General features: G+C 40.9%; 2 protein-coding genes across 6 annotated transcripts; one reads left to right on the top strand and one right to left on the bottom strand.

Annotated features, from left to right (window-relative positions):
- Positions 1-4,617: 4,617 nt before the first annotated feature.
- si:zfos-943e10.1 (GRAM domain-containing protein 2B) lies at positions 4,618-19,784 on the top strand. 5 transcript variants are annotated; one of them, XM_068707507.1, is made up of 13 exons: positions 4,618-4,794; positions 13,362-13,529; positions 14,132-14,198; positions 14,323-14,395; positions 14,593-14,696; positions 14,819-14,917; positions 15,082-15,153; positions 15,461-15,529; positions 15,680-15,776; positions 16,091-16,180; positions 16,389-16,494; positions 17,002-17,109; positions 17,641-19,784. In XM_068707507.1, exons 1-13 carry the CDS (start codon positions 4,703-4,705, stop codon positions 17,654-17,656), a joined length of 1,161 nt encoding a protein of 386 aa, XP_068563608.1. In that variant the 5' UTR covers positions 4,618-4,702; the 3' UTR covers positions 17,657-19,784. The 5 variants fall into 5 exon arrangements, with proteins under 5 accessions (XP_068563608.1, XP_068563607.1, XP_068563609.1 ...); XM_068707506.1 differs by having other exon boundaries at positions 13,359-13,529; XM_068707508.1 differs by lacking the exon at positions 4,618-4,794 and adding an exon at positions 9,721-9,859 and having other exon boundaries at positions 13,359-13,529.
- A 1,073-nt stretch (positions 19,785-20,857) lies between these two features.
- lim2.2 (lens intrinsic membrane protein 2.2) lies at positions 20,858-22,445 on the bottom strand. The gene is made up of 4 exons (XM_068707511.1): positions 22,268-22,445; positions 21,448-21,588; positions 21,068-21,202; positions 20,858-20,928 (listed from the first exon to the last, which is right to left on the bottom strand). Exons 1-4 carry the CDS (start codon positions 22,443-22,445, stop codon positions 20,858-20,860), a joined length of 525 nt encoding a protein of 174 aa, XP_068563612.1.
- Positions 22,446-22,611: the final 166 nt, after the last annotated feature.

Raw genomic sequence — 22,611 nt, 5'->3', positions numbered from 1 at the left:
TAGAGAACACAAACAGAAACACATCAGCTAAAGGTTTCTTCATACACATGACACGTTTAAGACTTTAATCCCCCATATCAGTCTGGGCACGAGTCATACATGTCCCTGAATATGTGAACATCCCTCTGAAGTGTGAAATTGCCCAGCATATCTGAAAAATTATTTCCAAAGTGGGCCTCTTAGAGATGGCCACAGACAATGTCCCAGTGTTAGGGGTAAGATGATATCATTGGATAGGGAGAAAGGTGCTTCCCCCTTCGCTGGCCTCATTGAATGAAATTGGCTGTTGCTGGGGTGAATCCTTGGTGATGCACTGACCTTTTTGACCCCACAGACAGCCCACACATACAAAAGATGACAGTTACAGACGCTAAACAGATTCATTCACGTGGGAATTTAATGCTTCTTATGCTGGCAAGTTTTTAAGCATCAGTTGCCAACCATACTGTAGAAAAATGTGCGTACACATGACAGGAAAGCCCGTAAAATAATAATAAATAACACAAGATATTTTATTCAGAAACTCCCAGAACCAATGGAGTATCTTGACTCTGAACACAATGCCTAATTTACAAGCAACAAATAATGGTAATAGTGCTCATGTACTGTATAGTGTATGATGAGACACATTTCCTTTGTAACTTGAATCTGAGACAGTTGGATTAAAACAGATAAATTACTTAAATAGCTTGGTAAGGGGATTTCCATTCATCAGCCGACCCTAAGGTTGAGCGTACAATGACAAAAGGATGTTTTACTAACTTTGAATAGCTGTTAAATACCCCAAAATCCAATTCTGTTCTGCTGATAGTCTCTTGGCCTTCTCAATTGTATTTTTTATTGGTCACACTTTGTTCCATGTGATGCGTTACTCATGTGCAATACAACGACGCAGTCATGCCAGGACACAAAAAGATTTCTATCTAGCAAATCTGGAATTTCCACAAAAGTCACAAATCAAAATGCCAGCTGGGATTGAGTCTTCCATTGTAATTGCCTTCGAACAAATATTCTTTCAAGAGGAAAAGAGGTTAGAGATGCTCAAGTAATTGATTCATTTGAATGTCTAAAGTTAAAAAATATATATATCCTATTTGAATGGTAATCACATTTTCAATGCAAGCTCATGATGCTGACTGTTTTTAATACATGTTTGAATCTGCTGATTTCTCTCAGACATTTACAATGTATTATACTGACATATATTGGGATTTGTTTGGAAATAGAAAATATTATTTGATAAATAGATGGTGGTAATATTAAGACAGAAATGTACAAATCATCATTGTACATTAGGGACACAACCTAAGATGTACTTTTCTTTACTGCTTCATAAGCATTCCTACACACCTGTGCTGTAACGTGCGTGGCTGCAGCTGTGTGTGCGTCATAGCCTCGTTTTCCAGGCCAAGGTGTTGCCAGCCTCCCAAGGTCAGTGTTTACACCAGCAGCTGATAATAAGGATCTCACTGACAAAACATTCCTTTTGCAACAGATAATCCTGTAAGCAAAGGACATCTCACTTTCTCTTCTTACATGGCAACCTCAATCTATATTGTCTAAAGCAAACAGATGCCTGACTTTGGCAACATCAGCGATAACAGACTGACTATGGTTTCCCAGATGTGTAACTGGCAGCACTATTACAAATATTTTTGTTGGAACTCAGCTATCATCCTATAGGACCTTAATTTAAGGCAAAGGCTTTGTTTGCAAATGTTGTAGATAACTGAAAGACAAAAGTCTAAATTATAGGGATAAATGCAAGTAAAACGGAAACTTTATATTAAGATGTAAAAATAATAAAACATACAAGATTCATAACAGCAACAACCTGCCAAAGCTTCCTTAAGCTTCCTGGCTCTTGAAAATAAATCAAGAGCCAGCAAATGAAAGCTGCAATGATAATTCTGCTGTTTGCAAAAGTACATTTTACATACGCCCTTCTTATGTGACTCTCAGCTCATTGGCTCTGAAGAGATGGTGTGGCATTTACAAATATTGACTATACATCAAGGGTGAATAATTCAGGATTCATGACTCTAATATTGACAAAATGTGTGGTCTTACAGGACATAAAGCATTTGCAGTGACGAATAAACGTTTTTCTTTTATTCTATTTTCCTATTAGTTTTGTTTTGAGGCTGGTTTGGAAATACAGTTTTCATTCAGCAGTGACATCCTACTGCGCTGGATGTGAATTTCGCATCAGTATTACATCAACACTACACTACAAAACAGAGGCCTCATGGTCATGGCATTGTGCATGGTTTAAAGGACCTCAAACCAATTGACACATGCGATGGGGCTTTTGTGAGTCCTGGATCCTTGCGTAGTACCCCACTTTGTCCAATTATACAGCCAGCTTTCTCACTGATGAATCAACACCGAAAAGCCTGTTATTGCCCACGCTGCATCTACATCCCCGTATTGCGTCACATACTTCCTTATGAAGCGTGATTTCCTCCTCTCTATCTGCTTTGTTTCCTGCCAGGGGAGACGGAAGGGAAGACCGTGGGCCGACTGGTGTAGGCCAGACTGCGTGAGTGGGTGAGTGGGTGGATGGGTGGTGTGTTTGCTGTGTCATGTGACAAATAATACATTGCCTTTTCTGTTCCTGGTGGCGTGGCAGCACCTGGGCTGCCTGGTCAGAACAAAAGGGCTTTCAATGCTAGGATTTGTGCGCATCTGTCTTAACAGCCGCCTGATAATGATTGGTTATCTTTTTTATATGTGATCAAGGTCTCCATCAATACAGTAGGGAAATACTGACCGCTGTGTTGTAATCAGAGTGAACTGTGTTTCAATAACCTACTGATTTGTCATGATGTGACGAGTTCTCAGCTTTATTGAATCAGAATCAGCTTTATGTATGGGTACACATACATGGAATTTGACTCCGGTTTTCACTTTGGTCTCAACGTACATACACACGTTTACAAATAAACAAGAGAAATATAAAAAAAACATAAAACAAGGACAACAAAAAAGTACAACAGATGTAAGTATAAACATTTAACATTTAACAACTATGTACAAAGTGTATGTATATATAGATACATATGTATATATATACATATGTATACAAATATATACATATATATATATATAAATATATATATATATATATATATATATATATATATATACATATGTATACATATGTATATATATGAACATAAACCTTTGTCTGGGACAATTATTGAAATTGACTAATAAAGTCCGTCTCCCAAAGAATGTCATTCCTAAAATATTGCTGTTATAAATCATGAATATTCAGTACATACATTTGAGGAACTTGACTAACCAAGGTTGTAAAATTTTGTCGGCCAATATCGAAACTTCAACTCAATTTCAACCGTAACAATTACAAAACAGGATATCCTTCTTCGTCAGTAACGGTCTGTGTTATATAATTTTATTTTTCATTGGGGAGCCCACCTCACATGGAGGTCAAGGTTCAGGGACAGCTACAGAAAACCGTCACACTCCTTGCTTAAGGACACTTTAAGTAATTGCTGTAAAAGGAAGCACAAACCATGTTATGATATAAAATCTTGTATTAATAAAACACCCTCTTGGAGCACATTGAATTTTTATAACATAATATAACATATTACAAAAACATATAAGGTAGTCACAAGTAACACACAGACAACCAGTGTGACTACAATGTGACTTAGCTGATGATTTAGCTGTATTTAGCTGATTGTACAGTAGGCTTGTGACTTTGCCATTTATTGCTGCAATTGTTGGGGGGAGGGGGGTTGTACCATCATGAGCTATCTGCACAAAGCTTAAGTGATTCATGCATTAGAATAAAAGCCATCAACTGAGCAATTGACTTGCCTTCGGAGTCACTGACCACTTCCCGAGAAAGAGGGTTGAGCCTCATTAGTTTTGGGGCTGATTATGATTCATGAGAATAGTGCAATTTCACTTTTAAACTTCATGGGTGCTGCCAGCTTATGCAGGGTTCAGTATTTGTTCTGCAACTGCTTTTTTTTAGAGGAATATCAAGGTTTAAAAGCTTAAATGTAATATAAAAAAGCTGACAATAGCAGTAGGCCTATACCTTATTCAGATGAGCATGTGTGCTATTTTCCGCTGTCATTATTGATATTATTGTATAGCATATGCCTGGTATAGGTTTACCCTCTTACAATACAATTCAGCTTTACATTTGTAGATGTAAACCAGTATGTAAAGCAGCCCCACCCTGGTGTACCAGTAGTTATTTTCTCTGACGGATAAAGCAGGGTGTCATGTGACAAATAAAACGCTACTATTAAACCACAACATATATATACATATATATATATTGTTCACACGTAAAATGTTGAAATTACAGATAAGCCAAAATCATTATTTAAAAGGACCAGTGAACACAATAATGTGTTCCCTTCCCTTTAAGTCTCAGAAGGGGACAACATGGCTACCATATAAGGTAATGGGCGGTCGGTGAAAGCCAACTACCCCGTTTTGATTGGACAACCGGTCTGACATGACCGCTTTTCGCACGTCGTCAGCTACGTTGATTGGACGGCTGACTTGGTCCGATTTGGGGCTCATTATCTTAATCAGCCGTGGATGGAGTGAGGAGGAGAGAAGAAAAAAAAGCAGAAGCCCAACAAGGACGGTGTGGAGTCTGGTGTGGGAGCGTCGTTTCTACACGAACCGGCGACCACTGGCTGAGGGAAGAATGCTTGAAAACAAGAGAGAAAGATTGAAAACCTTCCTCAGGAAGATCGACGAGAAGGCCATCGTCAAAATCAAGCACTTCATGAAAGAGAGGTGAGTGCAGTGAATGTGGCTGAACCGCTATCTGCCGGGTGAGCAACATCAACGGGGTGGATGCTAACGGTTAGCATTTATTTCATGATAACAACCGGTAAGATTTGATAGCTTTACCCTTGTTATATACAGTCTATGTTGTTACCTCATGTCAATGTAGCTGTTTGTTTAACACAGAAATATGAAATATGTTAATGTAGTAAATAGACTAGATACGTCTTCAGTCAATTAGTAGATCATGCTAGCAGGTTAGCACACGCCTCGACGAAGATGTGCTGGCATTTCAATGATCTTTAGCTAACGGGACAGTGACACAATCAATTACACCCTCTACAGTAATGGTTAATCTTGCATTCTGAGTTAAAACACACTCGGTAAGTTTGCCTTATTTCTAAAATATGGCTGTTGCGAGCATCTCTGCATTACAAGTGTAACGCTACATGAATTACGAACTTGAATAACTGAGTAAAATGCATATTGAAGATGGCCATTTATCTTTATTTTAATGTTAACACGAGGCTTTTCTGCGAGGTGTTGGTTCAGACACAATGCTAGGGTCTCATTTGTTTCTTTTCTCATTGATCCATTTCCAAGAATACAATGATTGGCCCACATTATTGCTGTAAAGTGTTGTTTGTGTCTAGGTTAGTAGCCAACTGAACTGTTCCACGCAGCGTAAATAAACAGCATTACATATATTAGACTGGCATAAAGGGGAACTTGGTCCAGATCTGGTCGGTTCTTAATCTGCCTCCTGTTTAAGAGTCATGACTTCATTCACGGGCCTATGTGGGTCAGATTGGCATCCCCTTTTTGTCATGGATTATCCAGCCCTGCTGAGATCCAGAGCAGATGAGCCTAGTAGAGGGACATTTATTCACAACCACATTCAATCATGCACTCTTTTAAACCTGCACACAGTGTTACCCCCAGGGAAACGCACACACACACTTGTCACACATGGGACAAGCAAGTATATGTTTTCCCAGAACAGACTATTTTTAGCTCCCATGAGTCGACCACAGGTGGTACATGGTGTTATATAAATGCTCCCTGCATCTCACTGATGGTACTCCTCAGCCTCTGATCTTTGCCTTTCACTTCCCTCCCCATAGATAGCCAGTACAAGAGCCCCACCAATTAGACTGGCCTGCTGCTTATCAGCAAAGCTATGATGTGTCTGTAGTATGGTATGTCTGGTGATTATCTGTTTCCACAACACACACGCATATATATAACTATGTTGTGGCATTGTCAGACCTCATTGAGCCTCATATGATCTACCAATCATTTCATCTGCTCTCTATTCTAATCAATTTGTTCTTGTACTTGAATCTCCCCTTTGAAGATTAAAAAAAATGCCAGACTAGCCATGTATTTGAACAAATGAGTACACCACGTGCTTTAACACCGAACACCTACTTGCTAGCTCGTCTTCAAGTCTCTGCATACATGCTCGCAATGCACACAGTGGTGACGTATGAATAGCCTTGTTTCAATAGGGAAGACCCTATTGTTGCAAAGCTTGCTTGGATGGAGGAGCCTGGAATAGGCTGGGTGGGGCCGCTATGCAGGCGCTCTGTTGGCTCCAGGAAGATGCTTGTAGCACAGAGCGTCCTTGCTGCTGTGGGCAGTGAAGACTTTTGTGGGTCTAAATTATGAGATGTGCTGCAGAGGAAGAGCTCAAGTTAGAGGTTGAGAGAACCACATCTGCAGAACAGTTTTATCGCTAAATGAAGGGGTGCGTACTAACCGGCCGGTCACGGTTGAAGTTAAGTGCTGCCTCTGTCAGGCTGGTGCTAATGACCACTCCTCCGCCCTGGTCACAGAGCCAAGAAAAAGGCTTCATGGCCGTTTCACCTTTTGGTACTCACAGTAGCCTGGTGAATTCCACCCCAAGTATTTGCCATAGGTCAGTCTAGTTTCAGTCACATGAGGCTATATGCAAGCTTATCTAAACGATCGGTGTTTAACTCAGCTTTGAGTGAAAACATTTTTTTAAATAGTGTAATGATTTCAAGATACGCCGGTAAAATCACCTGCTGCAGTCTTCTTTAATACACGTTGCTCTCCATGATACATGGATGAGCCCCCTGAAAATATTTAAAATTTTCAAGATGGATGGTTTTTCGGCCTTACACTGGCTTGAACCAAGTTTTTAGAGACTCATTTAGACTGGTTTTTGCAAATGTTGTAGTTTTTGGATATGACTGTTGTCATATCCAAAAATGGTTGTTGACAACCTGCTGTCCTGTGGAGCTGAGAGCAACAACGTTCTACTGTAGATTCATTCCAAGCCCCTCCTCTTGTGACCTTATTTTAAACAATTTTAAAAGTCAGGTGGAATTTTCCAGCCACCACCACAACACACCATCCGGCATGTCCACATGCCTGGTGGCTGAAAAGTATTTTTGAGCCGCCTTGAAGAAAGACCCTCTCTGTCTCCTGCGTCCAGTTAGCACTGAGGAAGTGGAGGGAGCTGCTGCGTGCACGAGGCCACATGACTTCCCACTCGCACACAGTTGTTCTGTAACACATGTACACAGACACGCTCTGTTCCACTTGGCACACATGCACACAGTTGGTTTTTTTTTGTTTTTTTCCTGCGGATTGAGGCCTGGCAAGGCGCCACAGACAGCGTGTTGTTTCGCCATCACCACTTGCTTGCTTCCCTTCCTGGTTGCTCTGTTGAAGTGTACCCACATACTAAATGTCCAACCCAGAATAATATTTTGGGTTGCCTTTCATTTTCAAATATTGGCTTTTCTTAGTTTCTGGTTTTTCAAAGTAAAAAAACCACCTACATTATCACAGATTAGGACTCTCAGATGCCGTTTGCGTGGTTGACTTTTTTTATTTTACTGTCATTTGGAGCAATAAAGCCCAGCTGCCACAATCTGTTGTTTTGATTTGGAATACGCTGGGTTTGATTGGATGATGGGTGAATCAGCTGTTCCCGTGACAAAAAAAGGATCCACAGCTCTCCAGAAGATGGTGCTCTGACGCTATCTGATTCTGCAAAGTCTCAGGTGATCTCACAGAGATTACATGGAAGTGTAGCCTCCATCAGCATAACGTGTGAACCTGGAGGCTTGTGTCGTTAGACCAGTAAAGTTGCCTGTTTGGAAAGCTTCTACACAAGCATTCTATACAGAAGTGATTTTGTCTTCCGGGTGAGTTCAGTGAAGAGCTGACGTCTGCAGCAGGATCATATGTCTCATCTCAGGATCGCAAACGGAAGCATCTGAACTCAACTCCCAGGGGAGTTATTCTGTCGACTGCAATGTCGAGCTAGTTTCCAGCAAATTTCAACAAATATGCCTAACTTTCTGGTTAACTTTTTATATTATTAACAAAATATCATTAAATGGAAAGAGGCGTTTCCTGCCCTGTTTTTATATCGTTAAAGGGCCAGTGTACATCAATTTATTTTGTGCAATCCAGTATCTTAAATTGTCCAATTTAATGATGGGGAAAGTATTTCAACCATGAGTACTTTTTTTTTTTTTTTCTAGAACAAAGATGAACATAACTATCGGGGACAAGTGCCCTTGCACCTCCTCACAAGCAATGTGCAACTCTTATCTGTAGATAAAACAGAGTGACAATCGCAAAGTAGAGTTCTCATGGGTATGTACACAGGCAGTGTAGTAAGCTGAACAAACAAGTACGTGTTGTGATGCAGATGTATTAATCTGTTCACAGTGTATTCAGTAATTATATATAATTATATATTAACTGTCCGAGCCAAAAAGGGACCCCTGGGACACCTCCTTCCTGCTTAAATGTCACTGTGATAAACTGGTATGTTAAGACATTAGATTTGCACTTTGTAGTGCTCAAAGCAACAAAAAATACATTTGTGAAAGTCATATGTCTCTTTCCTCGGTCTGTGGAGAGGACGGATATCTCTACGGCCGATATCTCCAAAACTAGGCAACTCGCACCAAAACAATGTAGTTTGATGAGGAAAAGTACCTCAAGTTAAAGGATGAAACAGTGGTGCATTGGCCTGTTGAACCTTTTCCATCAAACTGACTGTTTTTTAAAATTGTTGGTACACGGGACAAAATGTGTAGTCTGTCGATAAGCAAGCAGGAGGTTCGGTTTCAGGCTTGACAACTCTCGAGGCCACATGGCAAAGAGCAAACCTGGGCCGTTTTGATTCCGCCAACATGTATTTATAACCCAGCTGTCTCACAGCATTCCTCCTGCAGATCAACGCCAAGAGGTGTACAGTGAAAACTTGGCAGGTGGTAGTGAGACAGACGAGGTAAGGAACGATGCACGGTGGCTAAATATGGGCCGATGTCACCAATGCAGTCGTACTTAATCTTTCTGCATGGCTCTCCAGTATGTGGTGTCACAGGTACAACACTCAGAAGAGGGTTGTGAATGAAACAGTCTGTTGCATTTAGCCTACAGGACGTAGTGTACTGAATTAATCTATTTTCATTATGTATTCTGAGCTCTTCTTCCTATTTTCCCCTCTAATCAAACACAGATATTCCTGTGTGTTCTGGCTCCATTAGAATGGCACACAAAGAGTATGAGCTAGCTATTGTCATGAACATTTCAATGGCTGCTTTTAAAGCCATCTCCCTGTTGTTGTTATTGAGAACAGGCTATTGAATGTTGTCGTCAGGCCTTCTAAACTGAGAATAACCTGGCAATGTCTCCCTCCCTCCCACAAAAAGACAAAGTTTGGGAGGGCGTTTCAGGCTTGAACCCCAGTCTATTCTATTCTTTTCACCCCCTCTTCTACTTTTCTTTCCTGCCGCGTGTTTCCGGAACCACCTTCCCGTTGAGCTCTTTGATGCTTTAAAACGTAGCTGTAAAAGAGACCTTTACACCCTTTTTGATTTAGCCGTCGGTGCTCAGGGTCCAAGTGCAAAAGATGCAACTGCCTCACTCATTTGGCTGCCTTGTCCAGTGGTGGTTACAAGCTTTTAGAGGTTGAGGGAACGCGTGCAGAGAGACCTCCGTTGGTCATGGACAGAGGGAAAGGCTTGTTGAACCTACAGGGTGCTGTGGTCGATCTTCACTGCTCTGAGAATCTGGGAAGGTAAGGCTAGAAAGAGAATCCTTTTTTATTTATCTCAGCCAGTGCTTCTCAAACTGGCTCAGATGAGGAAGGACTGACTTGAGCAACATTGAGTAAATGTAGTCTTATTGTTTTGACCTTTTCTGGCTGGCTACATTTTTGTTTGTTTTTTCACCTGCGGGAACAATTTTTAAAACTTTTTTTTGTGGACTTCGGTCATGGAGTCGTACAAAAACTGGGGATCAACAGCCTTTTTACCTGGAAAATGGTGTTGTTGTTTCAATAGATCCTCCGTAAACACAGGAAAATGTGCTAGCATGGCAGTGGTCACAGATCTGAGACTGTGAAAGAGTGATATGTTTTAAATTAACACCAGAGCAAATGCAGATAAAGAAACGGACCATGTTATGTGTTTGTCAGTAATCTCTACTTCACAGAACGTGTCGTCATGTGAGACAAGTTGTACTCTGAAACGAGTCCTGATTCGTATGCTCCTGTAACCTCGTGCCTGTAACTTTTTAATCCAATGCTGCTGATACTTTGATATGATTTGAAATGTCAAGCGTGGCAGTGCTACTTTGCCCGACATTGATTGTGTCAGGTGGTGTGATGTAGTGCTCAAACCAGGAAGTAGGTCAGAGGTCAAGGCCTTTTGTCTGGCTATTATGTACCCATATCAGGTAGTCCGCCTCCTGCTTTGTAAACATGAAGCAGTCCTTAAACATCACTTTTATGGAGTAAATCATTCATTTCATAATACGTTTTTTTCTTCTCATATTGTAACCTTTTGGTGATAACATGGTTATTGTCACACACCTGTTAACTTTTGATTGCTTAGGCCTTGAACACTTAAGTTTTTAGGGTGGCTTGGTATTAAACTTACTTTACACTCAAACATTAATGTTTTACTGTTAGATATTAGATTATCTGATTCTGGCCGTTTTTTAGGTATGAAGCACATCCTGCTGAAAGAACCAAGGAGTGCTGGTGGCTGCCTGAGTGTTACAGGAAGCGGCTTCAACGTGACTTTGTTAATGCTTCTGGTTAGTCTTGAGTGAAGAGAGGAAGTAGTTGAGAAATTCAGTCAACAGTCTTTAAATACGGCCTATATTGCCCTGACGCTTTAACCCCACCTGCCTAGTGGAAATGGGTCAGGTGAGCATATTTGAACACAGACTAACACCTGGTAACTGATTATGAAACTAACATAAACACAGTGTTGCATTTATCCAAACACCAGCGTCTACACACCTTAGCAGTTTACTTGCCCCAAAGTTTAGTTTTTATGTATTTATATTTTAGAATAAAGGATACCTGTGAAAGTGTTTACCTCTCTTTTGTCTCTGGAGTAGAGAAACCTACAGCTGCAATTAGCCTCCCACAATGGGTTTTAATTTAGCATGGTTAACGACCAACTGTCTTATTTAGCTTTAATGACACTTAAAGGTGTAAGTCGATTCTCTTGAAGGGTTAAAGCTCTTTTTGTACTGATTTGAGAATGTGTTGCTGGTCACCATTTGATAGTCGGTAAAGACTTATTACAGGGTAGACATCATTTCATGTTTACCTTTTCCTCTCTGACCTCTCCCCCAATTACTCAGGTGAGGCGGTATAGAAATAGTTCGAAGAGGCACAAAGTCCCTCATCTAAATTATTTTTGCAGCAGCAGTGCAACACCCTATATGCACTATAAGTAATGTGTATTTTATCAATATGCTGCCAGTTGTTGAGTCCGTCACTTTTTTCCAAAGTCTGACTCCTTTTTAAAAGAAGTTCTAATCCCTTAATGATTCAGGGAAGACTTGAGGTTGTTCTGTCTCCTTGGTATTTCATTCGTTGCCTTCGGGCAGACAGATAATGCACCACTCCTACATCGGTCCATGTGGGCCAGTCTGAGCACCTCACAAGTATTTTCTGTTCCGACCCGCACAGTTTTAAAAAAACAAGTCTCTGATCCTTCTTTGCCCCACCAGAACAAATCCCAACAAGACATGAGTTTGATGTTTGATCTTTTTTGTCAGTGGAATATTTCATTCCTTAAACATGTCAGTGCTTGTGTTGCGCACCGTTGACTGACTGTGTGTGTGTGTGTGTGTGTGTGTGTGTGTGTGTGTGTGTGTGTGTGTGTGTGTGTGTGTGTGTGTGTCTCTTTCTTTCTTTCTTTCTTTCTTTCTTTCTTTCTCTCATGCTTGTCTAACTCTGGGGGAGTGGCTGAGTTTGACGTCAGCCCTACGGAGTGTCACACCATTCTTAACACAAAGTGGCTTCCTCTTACCAGCACATACTGAAATACAGCAATGGTTTTGATGTAGACTTAACTAGAACTCCTCTTGGACCATACATTTACGTTAACTGTAAAAGATCTTTTATTTAGTAACTTCTTTACTTTGATGGTGTGAAGCCAGCCTGTATAGCTTAGAGATAATAGATAGTTTTCCTGTAAGAAAAGGAAATGCCTACTGTCGGTAGGTATATGAGTTTCCGTTCATCAAAGCGATTAAAATTCACCAGGTAAGGTGTTCTTTGTTGTTTGTCTTTAGTAGTTGAGTGTTTTTTACTGAGATGAGGCTTAGTCTTGTGTAGTCTCATATTTGAGCTGAATCATCAATGTATTTGTGTCATAAGATTTCAGCAGACTCGTTACTCTTTTAATGAATTTTCGGCTTGTTTGTTCTGGGTCAAGGACGGGCCGTGGTCTTTTTAACTGGCTGTAGTAAATCCTGCAACCTTCCTTTTTACAAGACAGTTGTGTTTTTATCTTTTTATTATTGAAATGTAATATTTGCAGTGACTTGTCAGTTTTAGAGCACGAGTCTACCTTGATCAGCTTGTAAAGCAGTGAGGAGGTGGAATTGCACAGCCACAAACGGAGCACTGACGCAAAGTATATCAATAAAACTTTCCCAACACATCGTAAAGATAAACCCCGAGGTCTGCTGGATGTCAGTCCAGTCACCACACAGCCTTTCATTTAAGTAGAATGGAATTTTTTAGTTAAGGTCTGGAAACAATGATTGATAAGTAACAAACCCAAACCAAGGTAAAGCCTGATACGTGCTGTTGAAATTAAGAGTGTTTAACTATTCTAATCTTTGCTGATAGATGATTACTGTGCAGGAAATTGTTCCGGGCATCTTTGCAGAGTTCTTTTTATAGATTTATTATTTTCCGGTGGTGACTGTTGTTGATTTCCCACACTGACTTCTTCCGGTTTCCTTTTTAATATGTTCTCATCATTCAGGTCTTTTATTTACTATCTGTGTTTGAGCTTTTTGCTTGCTGTGAAATGACTGTAGTTGAGCCATGTACTGTTTCTGAATGAATGTTTCTACAGAGGTAAATTTTTGGCAGTGGGTTTTTTAATGTTGAGCAGTCACAAAGTAGTGAAATTGCAAGTAATCGTGGTCTGTTTTGCAATAACCTTGCAAGAAAAATTCCGTATGTGCACATTAAAATTATTGTCAAACAACATCTTGCATGTTGCTCAATCCGCCTTTTTTTTTTTCTTCTTCATATCCAGCAGCTACCCGGTAGACAGCAGTGGTGGGGGACTGCCAGCCAAAGTGAAGAAAAGCAGGAGCAGCTCAGGCAACGGCAGCTTCAGGAAGGTGGAGACCAGGAAGGCCTTGAGTTTGGAGGCCGCCCTGCTCGACCAACAGCACAAAACCATCACCAGACAAGAAGCCATCAGGTAGGAAAAAAATAAATAAGACAGAACACCAAAAGAAAACTGCTTTAAATGTCTTTAAAACTAATATAATCCTTAACAAGCACACACAGAGGGGCTAAACATTTTACAGATAATGATGAACCACTTTTCTAGAAATGCAGATCTACGTTCTGATGGGCCAAATTTTAAATGTTGAAACTGAAATGTAAGCAGTGAATCAGATGTGGGTAAAATACTATTTCTCAATCTAGAAATGCAGTAAATCACACATTGGACGTAGTGGATCACAAGACCAGAGCTAACGCTCAACTGGTGTTCAGCTGTGACACACTCATGACTGTGTGAGCGGCTCCTCACATGATTCACATGTTTGAGGTAGATTTGTGATATTTGTTAGTATTCATCCCCACTGCTGCCTCTGTGACCGTGTAACTACACCAGCCACTTTCAACACGCATCATTTTGGATGGAGGAACATTAACGCTAACCATAGTTCAAATTATTTTATTATCAAATATGTATTTGACGCTGCCAAAACAATCCTTGAGGTGTCAGGAAGTCGTGTAGCGTCTCTGTATGTGAAGACTTGTTTAAACTGACAGCTGTGATCTTTGTCGCTGCAGGTCGCAGACGTTCGACGATGACAACATCAGAGGCTTTGAGAGGACGGAAGGCACTGGATCACAAAGTGTAAGTACATATTTGAAGAAATAGATTATTATACTACTACTTATAAGTACAGGCCTTCTTTTTGGACCGGTGCATTCGTTGAAAGATTTTTGCTTCATTTTCTTTTTCTATTCTCTCTTTTTAGAGTTTCATAAAGCACAACAAGACATTCCACAAGTTATTTCCAGACATTCCTATGAGTGAAGACTTGATACACGGTAGGTAAACCCAAAGGAAAGAGAGAATGCACAACTGAATGAGTGAGCCACATAAAACTAAAGGTGTGTGTGTGTGTGTGTGTGTGTGTGTGTGTGTGTGTGTGTGTGTGTGTGTGTGTGTGTGTGTGTGTGTGTGTGTGTGTGTGTGTGTGTGCGTGTGCGCGTGCGCGTGTGCATGCGCGCTTCTCCTCTCCCAGCATACATCTGTGCCCTGCAGAAGGAAGTGCCCTACCACGGTCGACTGTACATCACCGACATCCATGCCTGTTTCTACTCCTCGGTTCTGCTAAAGGACACTAAGGTAGGCTGACACTCCCCCCTGGCTCGTCCCTTTTTTCTTTTTTTACATTTTTTGTTGCGATATTTCCCCACATTGTTGCACTTTTCCTAACATTTTCTGTTTGTGGTTGGGGGCTCTTCTAGGTTGTTATTCCAGTTTCCTGCATCCACATCGTGAAGAAGCAGAACACAGCTTTACTAGTACCCAACGCCTTGTCCATTCGCACCACAGAGGGAGACAAGGTCAGTCCCTCTTTTTGCCCCACACAGACATACAGTCTATTATAAGTAGTTCAAAATCAAATGTATGCCTTGCTTTGTATGTAATCTATTCGATGACTGTATGTATGTATTTGATGGTTCAGATGGCTAATATTCCTTTTTTTATTTTCCCTCTCGTCGTTTAGTTCCTGTTTGTGTCGCTGCGTAACAGAGAATCGTGTTATCAGCTGCTGCGATCAGTATCTCCTCAGCTAGAGGTGAGTTGTTTTTTAGATATTCAGATGTTCTGTACTGGTTAATGTGATTTTAAAAAAGAAATTAAGGAAAACCATACATTTGCTCATTTCATAAGCCAATATTCAGTCAATAATGTAGTTGTGGAAATGTATAGAGTTTTAGAGGGGGAAGAGGGCAGCAACCCTGCTATTGTAACCTCATTGCATATCTCTAAACATTTAGTTTTATTTATATCATGATGATGATGATACAACTATCAAAATGAAAGTTGCTTTTCAAAAATACATTTTCTAACAAGTCAAATTGAAACATTTCTCTGTGTTACAGGATGGCAGCACCAATAGTAGCCCTGTCTTCTCCTCAGCTGAGAGCAGCTTTGATAAGATCAAACTTGTGGTAAGAGACCTTTTTCACAATATAATAAAAACAATGTATCGACAACATTTTTCTAGGAGCACACATTGTCCTTTACTAGCACTGAATGTGGATATGGCTGAATTATAGGATAGACCTGTTTGTGACGGTGTTTTTTTCTCATCTCAACAGAACTCCAGCCAGTCCAGTCTGGACGACAGCTTCTACCAATTCGATGGCTCTGAGTCCCAATCTTTACAGGACCAGCCTCTGCACAGACCACACAGAGGTGAGAGTCCTTAACATTATGTGTACATGCGATACAGCAAACCTAAATAATTGTTAGCTGTACCTATAATTGTCTTGTATGATGGAGAAATCCAAACATTTCCAAGTAACCCACGGTGCATTGAAGTGTCTGCAAGAATCCTTTTGGAAAGTACATCAGCTGGACTAAAAACTTTAGTTTTTTGTTCGTTTTGGTGCCGTTATCTCTCATTCTCATGTCTGTTCAAGCCCGTTGACATGCAAAGTCCAAGGTCTGATAGCCAGCTATCGCTGACTCCATTTCCCCCCCCCCCCTCTTTCCTCCTTCTTCCTCAGAGGCAGTGCCTGATGGGAATGGCCCGACTTTCAGGAGCCTACACATGCAGCAGAGTGATAGCTCATCCTCAGAGGAGCTGTCAGTATCGGGTAACACACACACACACACACACACACACACACACACACACACACACACACACACAACTACTAGATACTTTGCTGACAATCCTGGAAAACTGATGAATCAACTAACCAACCAATCATCTAGAAAATTTGCATATACACACTGTGCATAGTTATGTTACAACCTCCCAACATGAGAACGTTGATATTCATGCTATATTTCCTTTTCCAGGTTCATGTGGATCGTGGGTTTGGAATGTGACAGAAAAGGCCAAGTCCCTGCTGGTTCAGAGAGAGGCCAGCACCCTCAACACTCTACTCTTTATTTACTTGATTTTGTGAGTAGCACTTCCTCTCTATAGCAAGTTCTGTCCTCCCCTTCGTCCTTTAATCCAATGCCTTATCGTCCTTCTTCTGCTCCTCACTCTAGACAGTCGCACTCCTTAAAGGAAAGGCTCAGAAACCTGTCGCATTAGTAACAAACTAGGTCATCTTGTAGGATGCATAACAGAAAATCCAAGCCTGACGACTTTGAATTTGTTTTTGCAAACCACTTATTGAACTCATTAATTATGCCCAAGGCTCCTTTTCCCTACCTGCTTCAATAGGCCTGCCGTTTTTACACTCTAGTGTTTATTGGCAGTGCTGTAAAGTCATATGCAAGAGTGACATCCTTTTTAATACCTTCTGAAAAAACCATGCTAATAAAGGGGTTAATAAAGTGTTTGGCTATTGTTGGTTCTCTATGTACCTGCTATTAGCCAATATCATTCAACTTTATCACGGCGAATACGTCGGCAGGAAAAAGACAATAAACGTGACTCATGTGTTTCTGTCGGTTACAGGGTGGTGCTGCTGCTGCTGTCGTCCGGTTACATTGGTTTACGTATCGTGGCCCTGGAGGAGCAGCTGACCTCGCTAGGGGCTTTGTCTGAGTTCACTTTACAGAGCGGGTGAGAAGGCTTCCTCTGAATAACAACGACCCTCATAGGGTGGCCAAAAAGTTTATGTCCAGTTTATTTCTACCCAGCACAGAAGTTCTACCAACTACATTGGGTTTTTAAAGACAAATTGAGTAAAGTCAGCCTTTCTTTGTGCCCAGACAATCCTCAATTGGTGGTCAGTGTTGGTTACTTACTAGGAGGATACCATGAAAAATACAAGACTGACTTCTTTCTCCAATATTTATGTATTGCTCATGACAAACACAAGTATTGAGACTAAAGAATTAGGAATTTTGTAAAAAAAAGAAACCATTCTGTTGTAATGTTGGATATGTTTGCAGAACATATCTAACATTGATATTCCCTTTGTAATCTGGTGTTTACTTTGTTGTGTAATTGGCTTTATTCTCTCGGGGCAAATAGATTCCTGTAATAGGCGGAGCGTCGTTGCTAAGTAATGAAATCATTCGGTACAGTCAGGTGTGTTTAGTTTGCTTTTGATACGCCGCTCTCAACTGGTTCCCTCTTGTCTCTTCACAGGTACCAGGACACATAACACTCAGCGACCGAAGGAGAGATCGGACGAATATTTCGACCTCTTCCAACAGAACGCAGCCGGGAGGAATTTAATGTACTCAAGACTGTGCTCCCAACATGGCCTGTGTGCTGTTGGCTAGAGGAACGATGGCCAACCTGTGCAATTTCAGAGACTACTTGTTAACCTGAAGGGCTACACCTCCTCCTAGTGCAGTAGACAAATGGACATGCCATGACGTGCCAAAAAACGCACAGACACACTGCCCGGTTGCAGCGCGTCTGAAGTTCAAAACCAAAAGCCAAAAACGGCTCTAACTTTAGCAATGTGCCACGCTTAACCGAGTTGACGGGCACTTTCTTGACAGAAACTGTTCCACATCTGAAGTTTGTTACCCATCATCCTTCACACAGACTCCTCTGCCTGTGCGTTGCAGTCTGAACAGGGCTATACCGATCAGCATCAGCCTGCTGTAGTACTTATTTATTGCACCTCGACACCAGAGACGGTAGCGCTATGCATAACCAAAGATGCACCACAGTGCACCTCTTTTGCATGAGTGCACGGAGATGATTTTTCTACCTACCTGTCAATTTATCAGCTCAATGCATCCGTCTCTGTCCCTTCAGCTATGTTGAGTTGTTCTCTCCAATTGGTTCCTGTCTTGAAGTGATGATCGCTGAAACCTCAAATGCAGAGCAGCCTGTGGAGGCTCGATGCTCTCCCGATGGTCTTATCCTTTCTCTCTTTCTCCAATCAGCAGCGATTGTAGTATTACTTTCCTCGTCTTTGGCATGATTTAAACCAATTTAATGATCAATGATCAGAGGTTGCCCCCCCCCCCCCCCCCCCCCTGCGGATGAATGCATAATCAATGCACAAATATTTACTACAATAGGACACGAGGAGGTTGTCTCTGAGGCATCAGTGTGTTTTTGTGTACAGCTTTTCTACGACGTTGGTCTTCAAGAGTAGACTTAAAATCTGTCTGTACTGTCTGTCAGTCTGACCAAGTTGTCCTAAAAGTACAAACCTCTCTCTCTCTCTCTCTCTCTTCGACGGGCCTCTTGAAAACCAAATGGCAATTCTAGAATTTTCAGGTTATTTAAAGTAGCACAAACGATGTATTTCTAATGTTCATGCATGTGTCTGCAATACCGACACTTGACTGATACTGTGTGCTCATTCTCGCTCCAGAAGAGGAGATTTTGCATCCACCCTTGGTGTAAAGGTCCAAGTTTTCAACAGCAAAATGCGAAATTTCAATATGCAACAAATTGTTATGCATGGCAAAAATGTAATTTATCTTCGTGTGCCGTTTTTTAAAATGGGACTTGATGTTTGTGGGGAAGAAATTGTTTAATAAAAAAAAATAAAAAAGTTGAGTGAAAGCAACAGCTCAATCGAGCGAGTGCACTTTAAAAAATGTGTTGTGCCTGTCACAATCCAAGACGTGTTTTGGATTGAAAAGAAAATGGCAAAGCTGGCGTTGTGTGGTATCTGACGGTGCTAAGACCTTTTTTAAACTGTTTTCACTCAGGGGTGGTGGGCACTACCCGCCACGCGGTTTTTAGGTCGTCATCTTTTCCTTTTGTCAATTTCAAAGTGCTTGTGATGGGTTTCACATTTCATACGTCTTTGGCTTTGGTGATTTCTCAAATGTACCGTTTTTGAGAGAACAACGTTTCATTGAGACTCACTTGACTTTATCCATTCAGCTTCTCAGAATGCTCCCTCCCTCTTATGACCCTTTTTAAACTAACTCGACCAGGCATATCCACACTCCATCTCAATGATTTAACATTGAAGTGTAGCGATATGTTTACTTTTGCTACATCCCGTTTGAAGAGTCATTCTGAAGGTTTTTGTTAACATGCTATATACTGTACTGTCAGTTGTTATAATCCCCCACAAGGGGGCAGCACACACTCATCCACTGTCCTGGACGCAAGAAGCTCGATGATGAGGGCAGCATTTGTGTGGGGTTTTTGCACTATTCAAAGTGTTGTAAATTATTTTCTATCAGTTGTTCATGTCCTTAATTCTAATGGTCCCATAAATATATTTATTTGCATTCTGTGTAATTCAAAGTAGTCTCTGTGAGATGACTTTGCTATTGTTCAAAATAAATCGAGTATTGCAAAGTAAATGACCTGTTGTGTTTTATGTATGGAAAATGAACTTGATCAAGTGAAGTTGTTGGGAGTGAAAACATTTACAAAACACACAACCCCATCAGATATCAGCAGATATGTTATGGTTTGATGGAAACTTGTTAGTTTTAGATAATTTAAACTTAACTGAATCTGAAATACTATGAACACTCGATACTAATTTATACTCTCTTGCTCATTATTACGTCTGTAAAAAGTCATCCATGTCATAGGATCATTTAGAAGTACAAAGTCAAATGCATCTGCATTTGCTGGAGGTTTCCCAAATACATTTGTCTTCTGTAAGATTCTTCAATTCTGCGCTGAAGAAATCTACATCTTCAAGCAATCAGCAGCTAGTCCAGTTTCCTTTTATGCTAAGAATGACCAAGATTCACCAGAGGGCCGAACCACTTCATCTCCTGTTAAATGTGCTGCTCCTGAGCCGCTTCGTTATGCTTAAGAATGCATTTTGTCTTTGGGCCTTATCTGTCAGCTGTGGTGTTTAGAGGCATAAGACCACCATCTAGTGGAGAAGCTCTTACACACACTTCAGTTTAAAAATGACGCTATGTTTGGAATGGCCTTTTTTATTCTGATTAATGGCACACACCACCCAAGGAATGTCAAAGGAAGTCCTTGTTCTAGTTTTAGCAAAATTAAAAATGTAATTTCATTTAGTGGGATTAAAAGTATTATGATTAAGCGTTTCTCACTTTTCATTGTTTTCTCCAAACCTCGAGACATTCAAAAATGTTTTGAAATAAAAAATTAGTGGCCTAACAAATTACATTTTTCAAGGGTCAAGTGGTCCTAGATATAAGTAATATGGTGTTTGAACATTTGCTCATCTGCATGGTGTCATTTTAGGGGATCTGCAAACTACCCCTAAAAAAGGTAAGTTTTTGAAATGTTTGTGTCAGCATAAAAAAAAAAAGTGTCAGTGAATCAGAGTTTCAGTGAAACCACACAGGAGTTTATGATTTCTATTTATTCCATTCTAGGTACTCAAACGCAGCAGGGACATCCTATGCAACCGTCCTAGAGCCAATCAGCATGGTCCTCTTGTTCAGCTGTCCGGGTTATTTGAAGGAGCAGGTTCTGCAGTGGTCCGCTGGTAAGCACAGAGCTGAAACACACCTGAAAGAAAAATGCCCAATATTGCAATGCACACCTTTTGGATACTCTCATCAAGGATGCTAACTAAGACTTCAGTCCCCACGGTTTACTCACAATAAACATTTTTTTACAAAATAAATAAGCAAAATACAGTAAATACCTGCAGAGAAAGCCAAAATGATGGCCACCCAGCCGATGATGTAGGACCACGAAAAGCGCCAGTCCAAGAAGCGCTTGCCAAAGAAAGTGACAGTCACGCCGGTGTAGATGGCCAAAGCCAGCAGAGCAAGAAAACCTGAGCATGAAGGGGGAGAGGAAATTATAAAAAGTAAAACATGAATAAAAGCAAACCAGACACAGGAAAGGAACTCCAAACTATAACCTGTCAACATATATTTAAAGTAAAAAAAAGGTCTGACAGATGAGTCTGATTATTGACTGTTGATTTCACTAAAATTACTCTGCAATCTTATACTCCCATTGCTTTGAAGGAGTACATCCGGTTTATAATGAGTTGAACCTGCTAATTGTGAGTGTTACCTGACAGGACCAGGGCGATGCCGCCTGTACGGACCCTCCTGTTCTTGGTGCCGTTAGTGAAGGCGCTCAGGCCGAGCACCACGCCGGCGAAGCAGCTCAGCACCGCCAGTAACATGAAGGCCCGTGTGGCGTCCCAGAAGGCTGGACACAAGAAGGTCAGGACCCCATACACATCAACAGACACTTAAAATACTGCTATTTAAGCTTGAATGCCATGACATTTTTATGTTTAATGTCAAGTTGTCATTTTTTACCAGTGTGAGCTTATTCCACACTCACAATGCAGAGTTGTATCTGCAGTAGGACCTATAGGCTGTATGCAGTAGGATCTTTTTCGACTATTTGAATGTGTTCTCTTTATTTCAAAAGTTTTCTTCATATTCATGGAGAGTTCTCATCTTCCTTCAATCTGCTCCTCTTTTCTTTTTTCTCTCCTTTCAAACACTTTTGGCACAATTGAAGTAAGCGATCTTTCCATCAGTAAAAAATGAGGTTGCCATGTCTTTAGACAACCTAATTCATGTCACTAGTAAATCTACCGAGACACTTTTAAACAGGTGTAATGTGTTTTGGTTTGCAGGAATTAAGATCACATTTTACGTCGTTTTCTGGACAGATCAGCATCATAGTGGTCTTTGATCAAGAAATTGGCTATGCTGTCAGTGCATTGGATATCATTTGCTTTCACATTCACTGTAATTGATGAATATGACACTAGATCATATCAGATTGTATAGATAAATGTGTTTATTCACATTCTGAAGGAGTGATTTCCCCAGAAACATGCAGTTGGTCCAAATGCCACTTCAGAAGTACTCACCTACAGTTATGGTGTGGGCATGACATTTGTGGTTGATGCAGAACCTCCAAAGTCCCTGATTAGCCGAGCTACCCGAGTATCGGTACTGCATCCAGAAGTCCGTTGCCGTCGAAACAATGAGAAGCACCAGGGCAGCCACACCGCAGAGTGTGCCCCCTCCCGCTAAAGTGTACAGCATCTTATAGAAGCCAGGGGAAGCGCTGTCCTCCTAAACATGCAGCAACTGTTCAGGGAAGAGAGGACAGGGTGAGACATCATTTAGACATCATACTCGATGATTTACTCATTGATGCCCTGAAAGCCAAAAAAATAGCTGTCACACATTATTATCAATGTTCACTCAA

The sequence above is a fragment of the Cebidichthys violaceus genome, unplaced genomic scaffold, assembly GCF_023349555.1.
Source record: "Cebidichthys violaceus isolate CVI_PGR_0920_01 unplaced genomic scaffold, fCebVio1.0.p SCAF_13, whole genome shotgun sequence".
Lineage (NCBI taxonomy): Eukaryota > Metazoa > Chordata > Actinopteri > Perciformes > Stichaeidae > Cebidichthys > Cebidichthys violaceus.
Note: the sequence above shows the minus strand (reverse complement) of the source record. Positions and strands in the feature narration are given on the sequence as shown.